The 22544-nt window shown below is 41.2% G+C and overlaps 3 protein-coding genes across 3 annotated transcripts; all 3 read left to right on the forward strand.

The window, feature by feature from the left end:
• The first annotated feature begins 4675 nt into the window (after positions 1-4675).
• Positions 4676-7163, forward strand: LOC101105685 (hemoglobin subunit epsilon-1-like). Its single transcript, XM_027979448.3, has 3 exons — positions 4676-4822; positions 4939-5161; positions 6207-7163. Exons 1-3 carry the CDS (start codon positions 4731-4733, stop codon positions 6333-6335), a joined length of 444 nt encoding a protein of 147 aa, XP_027835249.1. The 5' UTR covers positions 4676-4730; the 3' UTR covers positions 6336-7163.
• A 7003-nt stretch (positions 7164-14166) lies between these two features.
• On the forward strand, positions 14167-15513 carry LOC114118425 (hemoglobin subunit epsilon-2-like). The gene is made up of 3 exons (XM_027979449.2): positions 14167-14307; positions 14433-14646; positions 15436-15513. Exons 1-3 carry the CDS (start codon positions 14216-14218, stop codon positions 15511-15513), a joined length of 384 nt encoding a protein of 127 aa, XP_027835250.1. The 5' UTR covers positions 14167-14215.
• A 4075-nt stretch (positions 15514-19588) lies between these two features.
• On the forward strand, positions 19589-20112 carry LOC114118426 (hemoglobin subunit beta-1/2-like). The gene is given in 4 exon segments (XM_027979450.1): positions 19589-19621; positions 19623-19642; positions 19644-19676; positions 19806-20112. Coding segments are annotated over 4 exon segments (330 nt in total). The 3' UTR covers positions 20050-20112.
• The last annotated feature ends 2432 nt before the right edge of the window (positions 20113-22544 follow it).

The raw sequence follows: 22544 nt of genomic DNA on the forward strand, positions 1-22544 counted from the left end.
TTCAAAGAGATACATGCACTGCTATGTTTGAAGTAGCATTATTTACAATAGACAAGTAAGCAATCTAAATGTCTCTCAACACATGAATAGATAAAGAATGTGTGTGTGTATGTATATGTGTGTTGTGTGCTGTGCTTAGCTGCTTGGTTGCGTCCATCTCTTGCAACCCCATGGACTGTAGCCCACCAGGCTCCTTTGTTCATGGGGATTCTCCAGGGAAGAATACTGGATTGGATTGCCATACCCTTCTCCAGGGATCCTCCCAACACAGGGATCAAACCCAGGTCTCACACATTGCAGGTGGATTCTTTACCATCTAAGTCACCAGGGAAGCCCTGTATATATATATATATATATGTGTGTGTGTGTGTGTGTGTGTGTGTGTGTGTGTGTGTGTGTGTGTACTATTGTTGTTCTTTACTCACTAAGTTGTGTCTGATTCTTTAGCAACCCTATGGACTGTAGCCAGCCAGACTCTTCTGTCCTTGGGATTCCCCAGGCAGGCATGGGTTGTCACTTCCTTCTCCAGGAAATCTTCCTGACTCAGGGATCAAACTTATATCTCCTGGACTGGCAGGTGGATTCTTTACTACTGAGCCACCAGAAAAGTCCCCCAAAAGATGATACAAATGCACTTATATACAAAAGAGTAATAGTCCTGCAGACAATAAACTTATGGTTACCAAAGGGGAAAGGTGAGCAAGGGATAAATTAGAAGGTTGGGATTAACATAAACACACTGCTGCTGCTGCTGCTGCGTCGCTTCAGTCGTGTCTGGCTCTATGCGACCCCATAGACCGGACTATGCAGCCCACCAGGCTCTGCCGTCCCTGGGATTCTCAGGCAAGAACACTGGAGTGGGTTGCCATTTCTTTCTCCAATACATGAAAGTGAAAAGTAAAAGTGAAGTCACTCAGCCGTGTCCAACTCTTAGCAACCCCGTGGACTGCAACGCACCAGGCTCCTCCATCCATGAGACTTTCCAGGCAGGAGTACTGGAGTGGGGTGCCATTGCCTTCTCCATAAACACCCTACTATATATTAAATAGATGAACTTACTGCATAGGACAGGGAACTACATGCAATATTTTGTAATAGACTATAAGGGAAAATAATCTGAAATATACATATTGAATATAAATATTAAATATAAATAAATATTGAATATATACATATATATGTGTATATATATATATAAACATTAAGTCCCCTCTGTATGAATGAGTTCAATTCTGTGGGTCCAATCCTAGGTCCAACAAAGTTAGCCTAGGTACCGAACTAACAAGGCTTTCCTGGTGGCTCAAGCTATAAAGAATCCACACACAATCCAGGAGATGCAAGAGACACAGGTTCAATCCCTGGGTTAGAAAGATCCCCTGGAAAAGGAAATGGCAACCCACTCCACTATTCTTGCCTGAGGTTACAGTTCACAGGGTCGCAAGGAGTTGGACATGACTGAGCATGCACTCAGTCAAAGACATAATCAGCTAATATAAGCAACATATAGCACAATGTGTAATGTGTTTAGACAAATAACATAAAAAACAAATACAAAAAATAAAGAAAACATTTTTGATCTTAAGGTATACTCTCTCAAAAACTACAGTAGTATAGCACAGCAGCTGGCAAGCAAGGGCTTGCATTGAGTGAACAGGCAAGAAGAGTTACTGGCTAGAAGGAGAAGAGATGCGAGATGGTAGAGCTGGAGGATCATCAGCAATAGGAGATGGAGAGCAAGCTGCAATCTCACTCACAACTGAAGCTGATGGAACACACGGCCACATCTTTGAAAGTTTGCAACTTGAAGGTTCATATACAGGGGCTTACTGTGTAACTGAATCACTTCGTTGAACACCTGAAACTAGCATAACATTGCAAACCAAATCCAGGAAAAAAATACTCTTATTCACACAAGGGCTATTCTTCACAGTGTAGACAGACATTTCTTGTCCTTTCATTGGTCTTCTATTTCAGTGATAAAATATCTGCTCTCTTGACCTAGAATTGTGTCATCCTAGGTTTGAGCTATTTCAAATCCTTAAAGATGATGTTGTGACAGAGCTGCGCTCAATATGCCGGGAAATGTGGAAAACTCAGCAGTGGCTACAGGACTGGAAAAGGTCAGTTTTCATTCCAATCCCAAGGAAAGACAAGGCCAAACAATGTTCAAACTACCGCACAATTGCACTCATCTCACATGCTAGCAAACCAAAATTCTCCAAGCCAGGCTTCAGCAGTACATGAACTGTGAGTTTCCAGATATTTAAGTTGGATTTAGAAAAGGCAGAGGAACCAGAGACCAAATTGCCAACATCTGTTGGATCATCGAAAAAGCAAGAAAGTTCCAAAAAAAATCTGGTTTTGCTTTATTGACTACACCAAAGCCTTTGACTGTGTGGATCACAACAAACTGTGGAATATTATTCAAGAGATGGGAATACCAGGCCACCTGCCTGCCTCCTGAGAAATCTGTATGCAGGTCAGGAAGCAGCAATTAGAACTAGACATGGAACAGCTGACTGGTCCCAAATCAGGAAAGCAGTACATAAAACAGTACATAAAGCAGTGTACTCTCCCTGCTTATTTAACTTATGCAGAGTACATCATGTGCAATGCCAGGCTGGATGAACCACAAGCTGGAATCAAGGATGCTGGAAAAAATATCAGTAACCTTAGATATGCAGATGACACTACCCTTATGGCAGAAAGCAAAAAGGAGCTAAAGAATCTCTTGATGAAAGTGAAAGAGGACAGTGAAAAAGTTGGCTTAAACCTCAATTTTCAGAAAACTAAGATCATGGCCTCTGGTTACATCATTTCATGGCAAATAAATGGGGAAACAACGGAAACAGTGTGAGACTTTGTGTTTTTGAACTACAAAATTACTGCCAATGCTGACAGCAGCCGTGAAATTAAAAGACCCTTGCTCCTTGGAAGAAAAGCTATGACGAACCTAGATAGCATATTAAAAAGTAGAGATATTACTTTATGAACAAGGATCCATCTAGTTAAAGCTATGATTTTTCCAGTAGTAATGTATGGATGTGAGAGCTGGACTTAAGGAAAGCTGAGTGCTGAATAATTGATGTTTTGAACTATGAAGAAGACTCTTGAAAGTCCCTTGGGCTTTGAGGAGATCCAACCAGTCCATCATAAAGAAAATCAGTCTTGAATATTTATTGGAAGGACTGATGCTGAAGCTGAAACTCCAATACTTTGACCACCTTATGCGAAGAGTCAACTCCTTGGAAAAGACCCTGATGCTGGGAAAGATTGAAGGCAGGAAGAGAAGGGTACAACAGAGGATGAGATGGTTGGATGGCATCCCTGACACGATGGACATGAGTTTGAGTACGTTCCAGGAGTTGGTGACGGATAGGGAAGCCTGGCATCCTGCAGTCCATGGGGTTGCAAACAGTCGAACATGCCTGAGAAACTGAGCTAACTGACTGAGGTTAGGTAGTCTATCCCAGGGTGTCTTTTTTATTTTTCTTAAGGAAGGGGTAAGTTTAGAAATACTTATAAAGGTCACAGCCCAGCAAAACTGATCCACTAAAGACTGATTTTTAATTATACAGTTATAGGCTGCTTTTCCTCCACCATTCCTTACCATCATATCAACAGGACTCCAGTAAAATAACAGTGGGTTGCAGATGAAAATGTTGTAAGGTACAGCCTCTAATTCATGATGACGATGTGTTCTTAGGGAGCCTACAGACAACAGGGGCATCAAAATACAAAACAAAACAAGGGCACTAGAGAAATTTGAAGTCTCCATCACTGATGGATTCAACAAACATTAAACATACTCCAACTCCTAGCCTCTCATATCAATTCATTTATTCCTCAGTGTGATCACAAGTCCTGGTTTTAAATAATTTCAGACTACTTAGCTGCCTCCCTGGTATAAATAAGAAGAGAAAATCAAGAACACTCAGGACAATGTCTCCAGAGTAGACAGTTTCCCTTATTGTCACAGAGAAATGGACAGAGTTCCCTGGAAGCACAGGATGCGAGCTTATTCTGCCTGTTCTTTCTATGAAACAACCTATGGGTATTTTAATTTGGGATTGAGCTCTTAGTTCTATTGTAGATCCCTTGCATTTCCATTCAGCTTCATGAAGTAACCATAAATGTGTATTTTGTTTGTTTGTTTGTTTTTCTTCCTTGGAAAACTAAAATCCAGAGCTTGGCTATAATTCACTCCTCAAGAGAGCTAGAACTGATTGAGTTTCTTGTCTACAATAGTATTTTTTATCTTGAGCATATTTTTGTCCTTGTCACCATCTCACCATCCTTAACCAATACTAAAATGGTTTGAATAGAACTCCTTCCTAGTCTGATGCTTAGCTACACTCCATGGATCATTCTGGGAGGAGAATGGGAGAGATGGATGCCATTGTGGAGGATGACATGGGAAGAGCTGAGGGGAAAAATGGGGAATGAGTGGAAAACAGTATTTAGGATAGAGGAGGATCTAACAAAGGAAGGATGTCTCAGGAACCAGCACGTTATCATACACTCAATATACATCTTTCTTGCTGACCGTCAGCTGACCTGACTCCACCCCTGAGGGACACAGCCTAACCTTGACCAATGACTTCAAAGAACAAGGGCGAGCAGGGAGCAGAAGTTCAGCAGTAAAGAATAAAAGGCCACAGCATCCAGCAGCAGCACAGACTTGCTTCTGATGCTTCTGTGATCAGCTGTAAGCTCCACGACTTGACATCATGGTGCATTTTACTGCCGAGGAGAAGGCTGCTATCACTGGCCTGTGGGGCAAAGTCAATGTAGAAGAGGCTGGAGGCGAGGCTCTGGGCAGGTAGGAAGTGGACTTCATGAGGGAGGATGGTGAATATGAGCCTGGCAAATTGACCAGCAAATTCTTCAAAAATTTCAAGTCCCTGATTTTCCATCTACTGTGTTTCCATCTCATAGGCTCCTGGTCGTCTACCCCTGGACCCAGAGGTTCTTTGACAGCTTTGGCAACCTGTCCTCTGCCTCTGCCATAATGGGAAACCCCAAGGCCAAGGCTCATGGCAAGGAGGTGCTGACCTCATCCAGAGAAGCTATTAAAAACTTGAACAACCTGAAAGATGCCTTCCCTAAGCTGAGTGAGCTGCACTGTGACAAGTTGCACATGGATCCTGAGAACTTCAGGGTGAGTTCAGGAAGTGTTCATGCATTCCCTTTTGCTTTGTACCTTGGAATAATAATGGAAGTTGAGTGTTTTATTGGAAAGACTAGTAAAGATCTCAGAAATTGTAGATCAAACTAGGTGTTAAAAGGACAGACTTCCAGTGGGCATACCGAGCCCACCTTGATTCAGGGCTAGTGACATAAAGAGCTATGGGCAGCCTTACTGTGCATGCATGCTAAGTCGCTTCAGGTGTCAGATTCTTTGTGACCCCATGGCTGTAACCCACCAGGCTCCTCTGTTCATGGAATTCTCCAGGCAAGAATACAGGAATGTGTTGCCATTTCTTTTTCTAGGGGATCTTCCTGACTCAGGGATCAACTCTGTATCTCTTACATCTTCTGCATTGGCAGGCAGGTTCTTTATCATTAATGTCGCAGTGAAGAGGCTTAAGTTTTCTTAAAAATTTTCTGGAACTTCTGTCAGAACTGGATGTATTTACCCCAGAGAATATCAAAGAATAGCACATTTGTTCAAGGAGAAATAAAATCTGACTTTTGATAGATGAAGTCCAATCTCAAGGAAGGAGAAATATCTATGTGATTCCTGATGACTGAAGTTTAGGAAGACATTTGGGAGAATAATTTTTAGACCATTCATCCCAAAGAAAAATAGATTAATTCTCTACTAAATTACCCATCCATATAATGACTAAGTGGAGGCTTATTGCTGCATTTGTTGGAAGCTTTACTAAACTCATTCTAGGAACCCATGCAACCCTGAAACCTATGAATATAAAAATTAGAGAGAGGGAGAGAGGCAAATAAAAATAGTGCAATAGGATAGAGGCAGAGGATATAGATAGACAAATGTTGAATGGAGGGCTCTTAGAATTTAAATTAAATGGAAGGACAAGCTCATCTGAGTTTATTGTATAGGTACAACACATGGAACAGTTTAAGATGTGGCCTTGGGAGTGGGTATAGGTGCTAAGTCATTATTTTCTGTAACTCTTTTAGGAAACTTCTACTTGGCATACTTAATTGTCATTCTGTCTCTCATCCAATAGCTCCTGGGCAATGTGATTGTCATTGTTCTGGCTACTCACTCTGGCAGAGAATGCACCCCTGACGTGCACGCTGCCTGGCAGAAGCTGGTGTCTGGTGTTGCCACTGCTCTGGCCCACAAATGCCACTGAATCCTCTTTTCAATTCACCATTTGTGACCCCAGTGCTTTCCTTCTGCCCACAGGGACTGGGGTTTGGCCTTGAGAGCCCAGCTTCTGTTTAATAAAATACATTCTATTCAGGGATCAAAAATGAACATTGTATCTTCTCCTTCACTTCATCTTATGCTAAAGGAGAAATGGTTCATTAGCTGAAAGATGGGGAGAAACATAGGAAGAAGTAACAGTCCTTTGAGAAGCATTGGGAAATTCATTAGTGGAAGACAACATTCTGGTAGGGTTCAGGATGCTTGAGAGAAAGTCAAGGTGGAGAAAGAAGTTTTCTGTGGTTGGAAATGTTTATTCTGTGGTTGGGGACTGACTGCCACAGGGCAGTGTGGCAAAAACTTACTGTAGCAGGAAGGCAGATGTAGTAAGTGGTGTCTGAGAGAAAACAAGATAGATTTATGGTACATGCCAGAGAGTTTTCAGAAAAAAATAAAAGCTTTGTAAGGATTCATTATCTAGACTTGGGTTATTCTTTCAATTTGCTCTAATGTACATTTTGAGTCAACTAAGTTATCATATATCTTATGAGACTGAATTGGAGATAAGATCAGTTGAAGGGTGGCTGAGAATTTTCAAAAAATCTCCATGAACTAAAAATAGCTTACCCTTTTCTAAAGGATTTCACTGTCTCCTTACAAAGCCAAGGCTAAGACACTTGAAATCATTCTGCATCATATTCTGATTGAATGTAATGTGTAGTAAAGTAAAATTAGAGTTAGAACAGAATATGAATTCGGATGAACAGGGGGATGACCAAGACTTCATGTAGGAGATAAGATACTAACTAGGTCTCATAGTCTAAAATTAGCCAGCCAGAGCTTGGCAACATGCGTGAAAATGGCTCTCTGAAAGTGGAAGAGAGAGTAAGACATAGATAGATGATTAGGAAAGACTAGATAATATAAGTCTTTGAACATAAAAATAAAAGTTATTACTTTGATAGTAATAAGAGTAAATGATAAGTATTCTTAGAACTTTAAATGACTCAAGGAGTAGGATTTGGAGGGAGCAAGTAATCTGCTTAATTCACAAAATGAATAGAAAATTGCAGAGATTAGACGTGAATGCTAATTGAGGAGAATAGACATAATGGACTCAATCCAAGAAGAGCAGTATGCTTATTTGTGTCTGACTTTTTGTGACTGTATGGACTATAGCTCACCAGGCTCTTCTATCTGTGGGATTTTCCTGGCAAGAATGCTGGAACTCGTTGCCATTTCCTCTCCAGGGGATCTTCCTGACCCAGTGATGGAACTTGCATGTCCTGCTTGGCAGGCAGATTCTTTACCGCTGACTTCTGGAGAAGCCCTGGAAGAAGATCAAGGAGGTCTGCAAAAAGTGAAGGATGAGGAAAGGGAGAGTGAAGAGGACATATTTTCTGATTGACTGGGGTGGATGAGAAAGAAGAGTGATGAGAAAACTCACAGCCTGGCTCTAACAAGAAGAGAAGCTCTAACTTAATTATTCTTGAATATGTCACTGCCACATTGCTCACAGAATCATGAGCTCCAGGCTTTGAGTCAAACTGTACTCTTGAGGATTGGCAAATTTAACTCTATGAGGCATTCATTTCATTACTTCCATATATTAATTACAATCAGTTCAGTTCAGTTCATTCGCTCAGTCATGTCCAACTCTTTGTGGCCCCATGGACTGCAGCAGGTCAGGCCTCCCTGTCCATCACCAACTCTCAGAGTTTACTCAAACTCATGTCCGTTGAATCAGTGATGCCATCCATCCATATCATCCTCTGGCAGTATCTTCTCCTCCTACCTTCAATCTTTCCCAGCATCAGGGTCTTTTCAAATGAGTCAATATGTCTTGTGAATTACCTTCTAATATGACCCTTTGTGTTCACAATGGTGGTAAAAGACCAGTGATTCTATTGTTGCAGACTGTCAACACACTGGTCTGTCTGTGCTCCCTTGCCTATTTATTTATTTGACTGCATTGGATCTTAGTAATGGATGGGAGATCTTTGTTGCATCATTTGAGCTCAATAGTTACATCTCCGAGTTTATTTGCCCCACAGCATTTGGCATCCTAGTTGCCCAACTAGAGATTGAATTAATGTTCCCTTCATTGTAAGATGAATTCCTATCCAGGGGACCACCAAGAAAGTTACCCATTGCCTCTTAATATGCCCCTAAATAAAGTAAAGAAAGGCTCTCTGTGACATGAAATCTTCTCATACAGTCAGTCAACGATTGAGAGCAATGTACTTTTTAAAATCAATCGATCTCTTTTTCATCCTTCTTGCCTCTCAACTATTATTCTTACTCTGAATATCAAGGGGTCAGGGATGGTGACGGTGAAGGATCAAACAGAAGATACATTCTTCAACCCTTAGTGATCTAGGTTTAGATCTAGATTTTGCCAGTTCAGGACAATTGAACTGAAAACAAAAACATAATTTACACACACATGTATATGCATATATTCAGGTCTAGAGGGCTCAAATCTTTAATAGATGAAAATATGTCTAATTGTTGATAGACCATAAAAGTCAGCTGAGAAAAATAATGTGATAACACAATTATCTGGGATTATTAATCTAAGTAAGAGTCAGAGGGTTTAGATATTGTCATTACCAGGTTTAAAATCCTATAATGACTTCTTATTCCTCATCACTGAGGAGAAGTTCTAAATTATTAGGTTTATGCTTTCTCTACAATGGTATTTTCTGCCTTTCTCACTTTTACTATTTTCATATCAAACAGCCCATCACTCATATCTCTAGCATACCAGATGTTTGTTTTACCTTCCTTAGAGATTTGGATCCACTATCCCAACTTTCAGGACCTCTATACCAATACTCTCCACTGACAGATTCCTTCTTTTCATCCTGGGCTGCCTCAACTATGATCTTCTTAGAGTGACTTATTCCTGATGGAATTGTGTCCCTCTCTCATTATGTCCAGATATTAATTTCCTTCATAACAAATTATAATAGCTGAAATTATTTGTTGATGGGTTTACTTCTTCATTTTCTGTATCTTCTACCCCAAAATTAGATTCTTCTTTGCTATCTTAAATCTCTACCACATAGAACAATTATAATACAAAGTAGTTATTGAATGTACATTTGAGGACCCATGGGAATGAAAGCTTGAAAAAACATTATAGTTAATTTTATTTGATGTAAGAAACATAATGGTTGATCAGCTGTCCTGAGATGGAATGTGTTTCTCAGAGTACAGTCAAGGACCCTTGCCTGGCCTTTCCCCGGTGTTGTCATTTGTACTAATGGGAGCCAGCTCTAAGACCTTAGAATCTGCTGCGTCGGTTTGAATTTGAGCATCCTGCTAGCTCTACAATTTGAGATGCGTCACTTAATACCTTAATCCCTCATTTACTGATCGTGTTTATCTAAGTTTATTTTTTAAAGAATTAAATATATTAATATATCCCACATCTTTAGTTCACTACTTGTAACATAAGCTCTCTTTATCTCTTTCTCTAAAAATAATTGACTATCTATAACGTCTATCTTTTAGCAGTAGTATTATGTTACTATAAACTTTATCTATCTGCATTATATATATATATGTATTCATAAATATATGTGATCTTTTGTTCCTAATAATAATGCTTTTTTAAAAATTTAGCTATAAGGATAGTTATCGTTATTGAAACTGAATGAGCTTTGGTGGAAATAAAATATTATTTGGTGAGGAAATGGAAAATTCAAAGCCTGAATTTGAGAAATCAGCAAGACAGGTCTAGAGGAAAGAGAAGAGATGAGTCCAAAAACAGAGGGATGGTAAGGAAGCAAGGACAGCTGTGGGAGGTGAAACATTTGGAAGTATTTAGGTTGAAAGGAAAGAAATTCCAGAAGACTGAACTAAGACAAAGAGGTAATGCATTAGGGTTAAAGACTGCTTTCAGAAGGCTAGAGGCGTTTGTTTGGACTTAGTTTACTTTTAGAAGAAGCCTATATAGGGATGGGGAAAGTGTCTACTGGAAAGTATAATTGTATGAAAGGAACTGTGCCTTTGTTATTTTTCGCTTTTCCTCTCCTGGAGGCAGAAAAAAACATTGCCAAGGAGAAATGTCTATGCAGCATATGCTGGCTCTGTATAAGGAAAGTATCTAGAGTTCACAAGTATATTGCTGCTGCTGCTGCTGCTAAGTTGATTCAGTCGTGCCCAACTCTGTGTGACCCCATAGACGACAGCCCACCAGGCTCCCCCATCCCTGGGATTCTCCAGGCAAGAACGCTGGAGTGGGTTGCCATTTCCTTCTCCAATGCATGAAAGTGAAAAGTGAAAGTGAAGTTACTCAGTCGTGTCCGACTCTTAGCGACCCCATGGACTGCAGCCTACCAGGCTTCTCCATCCACGGGATTTTCCAGGCAAGAGTAGCACGAGTACTGGAGTGGGTTGCCATTGCCTTCTCCGAATATATTGCTAAGGCTATTCATACATTATGGCTTCCCTGGTGGCTAGGATGGTAAAAAATCCGCCCTTAATGTGGGAGACCTGGGTTCCATCCCTGGGTTGGGAAGCTCTCCTGAAGGACGGCCTGGCAACCCACTTCAGTATTCTTGCCTGGAGAATCCCCATGGAGGGAGGAGCCTGGCAGACTGCAGTCCATGCAATCAGACATGACTGACTAAGTATACAGCGCATTCATACATTGGCTGAGCATTTATACAAAATTGTTTCCAGACAGCTATTTCAAGTTTACACCCTATAAATCCAGAAGTGGGGTGAAGTGTCTCTGAGGGAGGAAAACAGCTGGAACATGTGGGCTGGAGTGAGTACAATAATAAAACTGAGTGTTTATTTTTAAAACCACAAAATATGACGTTGATGGTGCTAGGAAGATAGAAGGGTGGAAATCATGGTTAAGTCCTAGTCTAGCAAGGGGAACAAACTAGCTGTGCTCAGAGACAAGGCAAGGCCCCAGGCTTTGTGGGAAGTTGATACCACTCAGTTCAAAATGGGAGCAGAGAGGTCAGTCTGGAGCTCTCTGCTTACTGTGCACATATTTGATCTCTCTCACCTCCACAGATCCTGGAAATTGTGCTAGTGATTGTCTAGCAAACCATTCAGATACAGAATTAACCCCCCTAGTGCAAGCTGCCTGGAAGATAATAGTGACTGGACTGGTGAACACGCTGGCCCACAAGTATCACTGAGGGCCCTGCCCAGTAGTAGAGTGTCACCAAGGAAAAGCTTTATTGAATTAATAATAATAATAACAGCAACAACAAGAAGAGTAGCAGTAGCAGTAACACTCTGCTAAGAGGTCTTTTCAGGATAATTGTCCTAGGGAAGGTTTTCTCACGTGCTTTCAAATATGTGAAAACTTTAGGGATTCTATGTTGAACTGTATTTGGGAGGAGGTTGGGGGGCCTCACCATTCAGTTTTTGCATGAAGTAGAAATTTCTGCAGGAAAATTAAAAACAGAACACCAAAGGGATGTGGTTGGGACATACACTTGGGAGAAATACATACTCGTGAGTTTTTCCAGTTAAAGATATAGGAACGTTCACGTGGGAGGGGAAGGGTATCAGGGAACAAGAACGCCTCAGGATCAGATGATTAAGTGGGTCTCGAAAAAGACTTAAGTGAAGACAAAGGTTCTGAATGGAGGTAGAGTACCAAAGTGGAGATTCTTTACAGGAAAATTAGCCCAGGTCTTAAGATGGCAATGTCCAAGTAAGGATGTCATTCCATTCTAAGAACACAGTTTCTAAAAGCAGCTGGCTTGTCTCAGCCCTTGTGAAGAGAGATTCGGATGAGAGGGGTTGGAGGTCAGAGCAGTGGATACCTCTTTTCAAAGTCAACTTCAAAGAACTGCACACGGGCTTTATTAAAGAACTGTCTGGTTAAAGTGAAGAGAGCTGCCTAGGAAGGCTTTTTTTTTTTTTTAATGTTTATTTGTATTTATTTATTTGGCTGTGCCAGGTCTTAGCTGTGGCAGGCAGGATCTTCGACTTTGCAGCATGTAGGAACTTAATATGTGGCATGTAGGATCTAGTTCCCTGACCAGGGATGGAACCTGGTGCCCCTGCATTTGTTGTCGGGAATCTTAGCCACTAGACCACCAGGGAGGGAATGTTAAATTGATTGTTGCATTGCACTTATGGAGACACACATGAGCAGGCTGGCTACAGCATTTCAAGGAAGAGAGACCTTTGTAAACCACTCAGAGAGAGGGACTGTCTAAAAAGTGTGAGAGAAAATCAGGAATGAGAGGTAACTTCCAAATCATTGCCTGCTTTGCTGAAAAGATGGGCAGTTATTCCCCAATATTCAGAGCTGCAGATGCCCCTGAGTCTGGGGCCTTGCAGAGGGCACATACTCCGCTGAAGATGGACATCAGGGCTAGAGATAAAAAGTACCCAGAGCCAACCCTGCAGGCCAGACAGACCCCAGCTGAGTGTGAGAGAGATTCCTGACGTGGTCATAGTTTCCTCTCCTTTCTTTTATTTCTCTGGCCTCTTTTCTTGAAGCAAATCCTTTTGACAGCAATCCAAACTATTTTCTTTATATCTCTGTACCGAAGTGCTCACATAAATCAGTGCTCACAGATTATTCACTCTGTCATGGTAAACCAGCTTCCCGAAACAGAAATTTTTATCCACATTTTACATTTAAGTCTTTTCAGGTTGAATCGATAAAAGTGTCTCATATATCAAATAGACAGAAAGGATTTATTTTCTAATAGTAGAAATTAGGCTATTAATATAAACACATTTGGTTGAACTCTAAATTTTAGAGTCCCTCTGTAAATACACATGAAAATTATTTTTATTATATGTACATATATTTGTAAGAGTGATCTCAGGGAGAAACAAACCAACTTTCTGGAGGTCAAATGTGGGAGCAACAAATTCTGAGATAAAATGAATCATTCCCTCTCCCACTAGAAATGTGTCTTTTCCAGTCTTATAAATGCTTATTTGGATGCATGAAAACAAAGTATCACAGATCACAGTGGCAGTGGTATGTGGAGTACTCATTGAAGGTTGCCTCTGACTGATTAGATATGAAGAAAAGTCACAGTCAGGAGTGTGGACCAAGTACATGAGACAACTCAGTTCATCCAGAGCCATTGCCAGGAGAAATTCTTATACTCTTTTCATTAAACAGAGAAGCACCTATTCCCCAACATTCAATAGTGTATCCTCTGATATGAATGCATAGATGCATGTCTTGGCCAGAGACACTTTCCATATAATCAGAGTGAAAATAATTATTCAGGCAAGTACACATATTACTGACAGAACTCAGTAACAAAGGGTGATGTTCAAATCTTCTCTACATTTTACAGAGTTCTTGCCTATCTTGTTTCTAAGTTGATGCTGGATTAGGACCATTTTTACTTGGTTATGAGAACTATAAAAGCATGAGCCCCATATACGCTTTAGAAGCACTGGTGGCCCAGGAAGAGCTGCGGCTTCTCCTATTAATATACGCTGGCCAAACAGCAGGACAGTGTCTTGTGAACACCTGACACAATGCCCAACAGAGTCCCAGATGTTGCTCTTCCTAAGTCCAGCTATGCTTCATGGTCAGCCAACGGGGCACTTCAGGAAGGGAGGCGGGGACCTTGAGATATGAATTGCACAGTGGAGGGTAGGGGGGACGACAGCAGAGTATCCCTGATAGAGCCACCAACACTATCAGAGACACAAATGTCCATCTTGCTGACCCTCCCTTGCCCAAGTCCCACCCCTGGCAGTGACCACCTACCTTTGACCAATAGTCTCGTTTTATTGGGGGAAGGAAGGGCCTTAGGACAGCAGATGAGGAATAAAAGGCCATGCAGTGAAGCAGCGGCACAGACTTGCTTCTGGCCCATTAGGATCACCAGTAAGCTTCCAGACACCATGGTGCATTTTACTACCGAGGAGAAGGCTGCTGTTGCTAGTCTGTGGGCCAAAGTGAATGTGGAGGTGGTCGGCGGTGAGAGCCTGGCAAGGCGAGCACTGGACACAGGTAAGACAAGGTGTAGAAATGCAGAAAGTGTTCCAGAAAAGAGGGACTGGTTAGGTTTCTTACATACTCTGACTTCTCATCTGTTCTGTGACTATAATCATCCCATAGGCTCCCGATCTTCTGCCCATGGATCCAGAGGTTCTGTGACAGTTTTGGTAACTTATGCACCGAGTCTGCCATAATGGGCAACCCCAAGGTCAAGGCCCATAGCAGGAAGGTGCTGAACTCCTTTGGAAATGCCATTAAGCACATGGATCCCGAGAACCTCAGGGTGAGTTCTGGGCATCTCTGTGCTTTGTTCTTTCATCCAGGTTTCTGTGCTGTGGCTATGAGAACACTGACTCAAGTCTTATGCTATTGAAGTATTTTTTGGAGGTAATATTTCAGAGAAAGGCTTGATCTTAATAGGTTGTTCCAGAGGTCAAAGGTAAGACCAAGTAATTACTCTATGACTAGTGGAGGTCACTGGTCATCTGATAATTCTGATGAAAAGAAAAACTGTTGTGAAGAACACTAACCAAACTTGAGCTATGTGTTTTGGCCTGGAGAATACAAACTGAGCCATGCAGAAGAATATCTTGTCTTTGATAACTGAAATTTTCTATGGAAATCGATGAATATATTTCTTTATGATTTTTGAGTTTTGAATGAGGACTAAACAGGGCAAAATAAGAGCAACTTTTCACAATTTGTGCCTTCTTCTCTCATCTCTAGCAATGATGAAATGTTTTTGTGTACAAGGTGCTGGATTCTTTGTCAAATGGATGTCCAAACAATCTGAATGTATGTAATATCAGAAGAACAATATACATATCTAGTCCACTTTCAGCACTATAATTTTACTTTTAAAGTAATGGAGAGAAGCAATCCATAGCAATGCTCGGGCTTGGACGTTGACAGAGAAAATGGGAGAAGGATGTAACAGAGTGGGGGTTCAGGCTGGGAGTCACTGAAGCCAATGCCAGGTCTCTAATGGTGCACTTTTGTGGGAACATGGCCATGAAAGCTGCTCACCCTCTTACGAAAAAGGAACCGGAGGTGGCATCTATTTGCTTGGAAGGGCAGCCTGAGACCTTCTCTTCATTAAGTACTGTCTTCTTTTCATTCCCAGCTCCTAGGCAACATGATATTGATTGTCTTGGCAACCCACTTCAGCAAGGAATTTACCCCGCAGATGCAGGCTGCCTAGCAAAACCTGACAAATGCTGTGGCTAGTGCTCTGGCCCACAAGTACCACTAGCTGCCTGGCCTACCATGCTGGTGCCTATCCGAGGGCCCAGTGTCCCAGAAGTTCATCTCCTGAAGACAGAGGGAGAGAGATTTCTGCAGACATAAAACTCCAATATAATACAAATGAAATAAAAGTCATGGTCTATAATGAATGTCCTTGTATTTTCTCTTTGTTTTTATATTTTATAAGTTGATTCAGCAAAAAAAAAAAAAAAAAAGGATTCCTATTTGAACTGGTAATATTGGAGATTGAGAGTTTGGGGAGGTTATAGCAAGAACCCTAATATGATTCTATAAGAGTGACTTCAGTGGGTAGTTAATCTTAGGAGGGGAATGTAAACTCCTGAGATGAACAAGGTCATTAGAAAGAGGAAAGACATGGAGTTACTCTAGAGAGATGCAAAATGATTGTTAATAGTGAGCTGTTAGGACACAAAGTAGGGGACCTGTATAGCCTGTTATTTGTATAAATGCAGATGGAGCTTTTTCTGGACTACTTTTATTTAATGCAAAAGTCATATATGTTGTAGTTGTAAGTGCAATGAAGATGGTACTTTTTAGGCACCCAGTCAAGGACTGTGCTCTCAGTTGTTTCCTTGCATCCTCAATGGTACTAATGCTGTATTACTTGGGAGCTCAGTGTCCTGGAACACATTGCTAGTTCTATTAAACCTTTGCAAGAGATAAAGGCCATTTATTAGGAAAAATGATGAATTCACAATTCATCCTGTCAGGTCTAATTGACAGAAGATGAACTGGCCCTTTAAAAGCAGTGGTAGTATAAGATTAGAAAATTTGCTAGAGAGACCAGAGAAATCAGGAAATAAAGCTATTGTTGCATGCAAAAAGAACCAGTGAAGTTTCTTGAACAGGAGAGTGACATAATGAATAGGATATTGTAGGGAAATTGATCCATGTGTGTGTATAGACCAGGCAAGGCAGAGTCTGGGCTTAGGAATTGGCTATGATTATAATAAAGCTATAGGTAAAGGACCCAACTTGATAGAAGCAAGGGAAGGAAGACTGAAAAATCAAATATCGGACTATTGTGGCAATGATACCTGAAGACTTGAAACACAGTGAAATGAGAGTGGGGAAGTCATGGATGACAGCCATGTTCCCTATCTGGTGAATGAGCAGAGGAAATTTCTTGACAGAAGAGGGAAAAAAACCTAGATGTCTCTTGCTTGGAGCTGGTAATGGGCATAGCCACCCTTGTAAAAATCTTTTCAAATTTCTGTACTCAAGCCACAGGCATAAAGTGAAAAGCCAAAGCCTTGGAATTAACAGACAAGGTCAAAGTATTGCTCCATTGCCTTGAAACATTTAGTTAATATTTTTTTAGAATTAATTTCCTCGTTTGTGAATTGGGATAATTATCTCTATCTCTGCCTCACAAATGATCCCTACCACCCTCACTTCTGAGGTTCCGAAGAGATGTTTATAAAGTGTGTTGTCTGTCATTTTGCCAAGGTAGTGGTAGTAGTTTATATGATATTCTATGATCTAGTTTTCTGTGCCCTGTTTCATTGTATATTCTTGAATTGATTCCATTGTTTCTGAGCTTCATATCTAGGTATCTAACTATTTAATATCCCATGTTGGATTGCTCAAAGGTGACTCAAATATAGTATGTCCCTAACTGAACTCCTGATCATTTTCTAATGTATTTCGGCTAACTGAGCCTTCTTTTCATGTTCCCCATCTTAATGACTATGACATCATTAATCGCTGAAGTCTGAAAACAGAGATGGTGTTTCTTCTGTTGGAGTTCCCCAAGCAGGAATATTGGAGTGAGTTGCTATTCCCTTCTCCAGTTCTTCCTGGCCCAGGGATCGAACCTCTGTCTCTCATATTGTAGGAAGATTCTTTCGTATCTGAGCCACCAGGGAAGCCCCATAACATCTTAAAGATTATGACATCATCAGTTGCTCAAGACTGGAAACAGAGATGACAATTATATTTTCCTTCCTACTGCAGTATCATTCTATATGTCTCTCACTTATTCTATTCCTATATTCATATAAGGCACAATAATTTTTGAAAACTACAAATCAGTCATGTTACTCCATTCCTTGGATTTCTCAATAGTTCTACTTGACTTTCAGGTTAAGGGAAAAAAAATCTGTAACATAGCATAAAAACCATTCATAGCATCTTCCTATCACATAACATTTCCCTGTCATCTGAATCACAGTCACACTGCATATCTTTCTATATATAAATCACGTAATTTGAATTATTGTCCCTGGCAATTTTTAAACAGCATTATGTTATACAATGAATTTGTATTACAGCATGTGATGCAGACTCTTACCATTGCTGTAAATATTTCATCATTTTACTGTACCAAAATTTATCTGCTCCACTAAATTAGGAACATTAAAATTGCTACTGAATTGAGATTCTGGTGCATATGGATGCTATAAGCATTCCTATACACATCTTTGGATGCACACAAACATGCTTCTCAATTGCCAGGTCATAGGTGTTGCACATCTTCTGCTTCAGTAAGTGAAAGTGAAACTCACTCAGTCATGTCCTACTCTTTGCGACCCCATGAACTACACAGTCCATGGAATTCTCCAGGCCAGAATACTGGAGTGGGTAGCCTTTCCCTTCTTCAGGGGATCTTACCAACCCAGGGATTGAATGCAGGTCTCCCACATGTAGACAGATTCTTTACCAGTTGAGCCAACACGGACGCCCAAGAATACTGAAGTGGGTAGCCTATCCCTCCTCCAGAGGATCTTCCTGAACCAGGAAATGAAGTGAGATCTCCTGCACTGCAAGCAGATTCTTTACCAGCTAGCTGAGCTACCAGGGAAGCCCCTCTGCTTCAGTAGACACCAACAAATATTTTCAAATCAATTATACTGTTTTATATTATCATTACCAAAGTATGAACATTTTCTTTAACTACAGGTTTGCAAAATGTTGGAATTGTCAAGCTCTCCTCTTCTTTATATTCTTTTCCCTCTTCCTTCCCTTTTGTTACATTATTTTCCCTTCTCCTAGACTCTTCTTCCATCCATCCTTCTTCTTTCCTCTCTTTCTTCTTCTTTTCTTCCTTCCTTCCTTCTTTCCAGGTATGTTGGTGGGTGTATATTTGTAAATCATTGTAGTATTATTTTGAATTGAAAATAATGAAATTTGACTTGAATCTTCATTGCTGGGTCCATTTTCACTTTTTTCCTGGGGATGCAGAGGTGGAAATTTCTGCACTTGGTGTTTTCCCAGAAATCCTGTCAGACTCTATAAAGCTGAATAAGATGAATCTTGTTTACAATTCCTCTGCATTTTCTCTACAGTTATATCAAAGTATCAGATATTTTTCTTTATTTCTAATTAAATTGTTTACATTATCATCCATGTTCCATAAACCTAGCTCAATAGCTGCTAGAAAGGCAATGTTTATTATTTTTCATTAACTTTATGGAGACTTAGTTCGATGAAGGGATAAGTGAAAAAAGATTTTTGTGGCCCAAAGTATTTATACAAGGAGAAAAAAAGCAAGTTAAATCTATGACAAAATATTTATCCATTTCAACTTCTTACAAATATTTCCAGAAACAAGGTGAAGCTCCATGCAAAGTGAACTTGATAAAATATATCCTTTCTAGGTCTTCATTTTCTGACCTATTAATTCAACTTTTTAAATTCATAGATAAACTGTGATTCATAGGCTTAAACTGTAAGATGCATTACTCAAAATTAGACTAAAATATTTATGCATAAATGAAACTGGGAATATATTTGTAGAGGCAATGGAAGGATGAAGGAAATGAAGCTAAGAAACAAGAACAGGGAGAGCAGAGTTTCTGAGTCTAGACACACTGGATCTGCCAATCACAGATGAAGGGCACTGAGGAAGAGGAGTGCATCTTACATCCCCCAAGCCAATGAACTTGTGTTATGCCCTGGACTAATCTACTCTCAGAAGCAGAGAGGGCAAGGTGCTGGGTGGGACTCACAAGGAAGACCAGGGCCCCTGCTGCTTACACCTGTTTTTGACACAACTTGCAACACACATCATGGTGTATCTGACTCTTGAGGAGAAAGATACTTGTCACTGCCCTGTGGAACAAGAGTGGCTGAAGTTGGTATTGAAATCTTAGGCAGGCAGGTATTCAGTTTACAAGGCAGGCTGACAGACAGTGAATGTCAGCTGGGTGTGTGGTGACAGAGCCATTGCCTGAGACTCTGGCAGGCACTGATTCCCTCCTTCCTTATGCTGTTTTCACCCCCTAGGCTGCTGGTTGTCTACCCCTGTACTCAGAGGTTCTTTGAGTCCTTTGGGAACTTGCCCTCTGCTGATGCTGTTATGAGCAATGCTAAGGTGAAGGCCTATGATAAGAAGGTGCTAGTCTTCCTTACTGAAGGCCTGAAGCATGTTGACCATCTCAAGGGAGTTTTTGCTTTGCTGAGTGAGTTGCACTATAAGAAGCTGCATGTCAGTCCTGAAAACATGAGAGTGAGTCTACGGGACCCTTAATATTCTCCATCTTTTTTCTTTTTTTTGTGGTCAAGTTTCTATCATGGGGAGAGAGTTAAGCAGCAGGATACAGTTCAGAATGCAGAAGAGGTATTCTGGTTACATCACTATGGATTCCTCAGGACCATTTCATTTCCTTTACCTTCTTTGTTCCCAGCCATCATTTCCTCTTACCCAATCTTGTTTTTTTTCTGTTTGTTCTTTACAATATCTTCTTTTTATTTAAACATTTTGAGTGTTTAAAAACACTTTTATATTTTAAGTCACTTAAAATATTATCTCATTCTTTCCCCTTACCTCTTCCTTTCAAAGCAAGGAAGACAAAATGATGCATTGCTTCTTGAAATGGTTCAAAAGAATAATAAATGATAACAGACTAAGGCAGAAAGGCAGAAACATTTCTAAGAACAAGTTCAGGCTGATATAGGTGGCTTCATATCAGTAGTAACACCTACACTTCAGCCATCTTTCTACTTATATTCTAGCGGCACAACTTGGGATGAGACTGAAATACTCTTTAGTCCAAATTGGGTGCCTCTGCTAACTATGTCCTTGTTTTTTTTTATTCCTTCCACACAGCTCCTTGGCAAAATACTGGTAGAGTCAAAAGCACAGATATTACTTTGCCAACTAAGGTCCGTCTAGTCAAGGCTATGGTTTTTCCAGTAGTCATGTATGGATGTGTGAGTTGGACTGTGAAGAAGGCTGAGTGCCGAAGAATTGATGTGTTTGAACTGTGGTGTTGGAGAAGACTCTTGAGAGTCCCTTGGACTGCAAGGAGATTCAACCAGTCCATTCTGAAGGAGATCAGCCCTAGGGTTTCTTTGGAAGGAATGATGCTAAAGCTGAAACTCCAGTACTTGGCCACCTCATTCAAAGCGTTGACTCTATGGAAAAGACTCTGATGCTGAGAGGGATTGGAGGCAGGAGGAGAAGGGGACTACAGAGAATGAGATGGCTGGATAGCATCACTGACTCAATGGACGGGAATTTGAGTGACCTCTGGGAGTTGGTGATGGACAGGGAGGCCTAGTGTGCTGTGATTCATGGGGTCGCAAAGAGTCGGACGCTACTGAGCGACTGAACTGAACCGAACTGAACTGAGGTTATTACAGAGCCCTATTTGAATTCCTTGAGTGGATGAACACTGTGATAGCTTACAGTGAGGCTGCCACGACCAACGCGCTAAGCACAGGCGGAAACCGCAACTGCCGCACTAAGCACAGCGGAGAGGAGCTACCCCATGTCCGAGGTCAGGGGCGACGGCCGAGAGGAGCCACTCTGCGTCCAAGGCCTGGGTGGCGGCTGGAAGGAGCAACCCTGCGCCCAAGGCCAGAGGCAGCGGCAGGAAGGAGCAACCCAATGTCCAAGGAGCTGTGGCTGCACAGGTGCAGGAGGGCCTAGAGGAGCTATCACAGGTTGAAGGTCAGGAAGGGCGGTGGTGTGGAGATACCCCTCATCCAAGGTAAGGAGCAGTGGCTGCGCTTTGCTGGAGCAGCAATGAAGAGATACCTCACACCCAAGGTAAGAGAAACCCAAGTAAGATGGTAAGTGTTGCAAGAGGGCATCAGAGGGCAGACACACTGAAACCATACTCACAGAAAACTAGTCAATCTAATCACACTAGGACCACAGCCTTGTCTAACTCAATGAAACTAAGCCATGCCCGTGGGGCAACTCAAGATGGGCGGGTCATGGTGGAGAGGTCTGACAGAATGCGGTCCACTGGAGAAGGGAATGGCAAACCACTTCAGTATTCTTGCCTTGAGAACCCATGAACAGTAGGAAAAGGCAAAATGATAGGATGCTGAAAGAGGAACTCCCCAGGTCAGTAGGTGCCCAATATGCTACTGGAGATCAGTGGAGAAATAACTCCAGAAAGAATGAAGGGATGGAGCCAAAGCAAAAACAATACCCAGCTGTGGATGTGACTGGTGATAGAAGAATGGTCCGATGCTATAAAGAGCAGTATTGCATAGGAACCTGGAATGTCAGGTCCATGTATCAAGGCAAATTGGAAGTGGTCAAACAAGAGATCCAAGAATGAACGTCAACATTCTAGGAATCAGCGAACTAAAATGGACTGGAATGGGTGAATTTAACTCAGATGACCATTATATCTACTACTGTGGGCAGGAATTCCTCAGAGGAAATGGAGTAGCCATCACGGTCAACAAGAGTCTGAAATGCAGTACTTGGATGCAATCTCAAAAATAACAGAATGATCTCTGTTCATTTCCAAGCCAAATCATTCAACATCACAGTAATCCAAATCTATGCCTGAACCAGTAACACTGAAGAAGCTGAAGTTGAATGGTTCTATGAAGACCAACAAGACCTTTTAGAACTAACACCCAAAAAGATGTCCTTTTCATTAAAGGGGACTGGAATGCAAAAGTAGGAAGTCAAGAAACACCTGGAGTAACAGGCAAATTTGGCCTTGGAATGTGGAATGAAGCAGGGCAAAGACTAATAGAGTTTTGCCAAGAAAATGC

This window comes from Ovis aries, chromosome 15, assembly GCF_016772045.2.
Source record: "Ovis aries strain OAR_USU_Benz2616 breed Rambouillet chromosome 15, ARS-UI_Ramb_v3.0, whole genome shotgun sequence".
NCBI classification, from domain to species: Eukaryota; Metazoa; Chordata; class Mammalia; order Artiodactyla; family Bovidae; genus Ovis; species Ovis aries.

Bases quoted from the DNA above. Each gene is read 5' to 3' on its own strand.
- LOC101105685 (XM_027979448.3), top strand. From the start codon at position 4,731: ATGGTGCATTTTACTGCCGAGGAGAAGGCTGCTATCACTGGCCTGTGG. The intron at 4,823-4,938 runs GTAGGAAGTGGA...TCCATCTCATAG, and splicing joins GGAGGCGAGGCTCTGGGCAG to GCTCCTGGTCGTCTACCCCT. The intron at 5,162-6,206 runs GTGAGTTCAGGA...CTCATCCAATAG, and splicing joins TGGATCCTGAGAACTTCAGG to CTCCTGGGCAATGTGATTGT.
- LOC114118425 (XM_027979449.2), top strand. From the start codon at position 14,216: ATGGTGCATTTTACTACCGAGGAGAAGGCTGCTGTTGCTAGTCTGTGG. The intron at 14,308-14,432 runs GCGAGCACTGGA...ATCATCCCATAG, and splicing joins GGCGGTGAGAGCCTGGCAAG to GCTCCCGATCTTCTGCCCAT. The intron at 14,647-15,435 runs GTGGCTATGAGA...TTTCATTCCCAG, and splicing joins TTCATCCAGGTTTCTGTGCT to CTCCTAGGCAACATGATATT.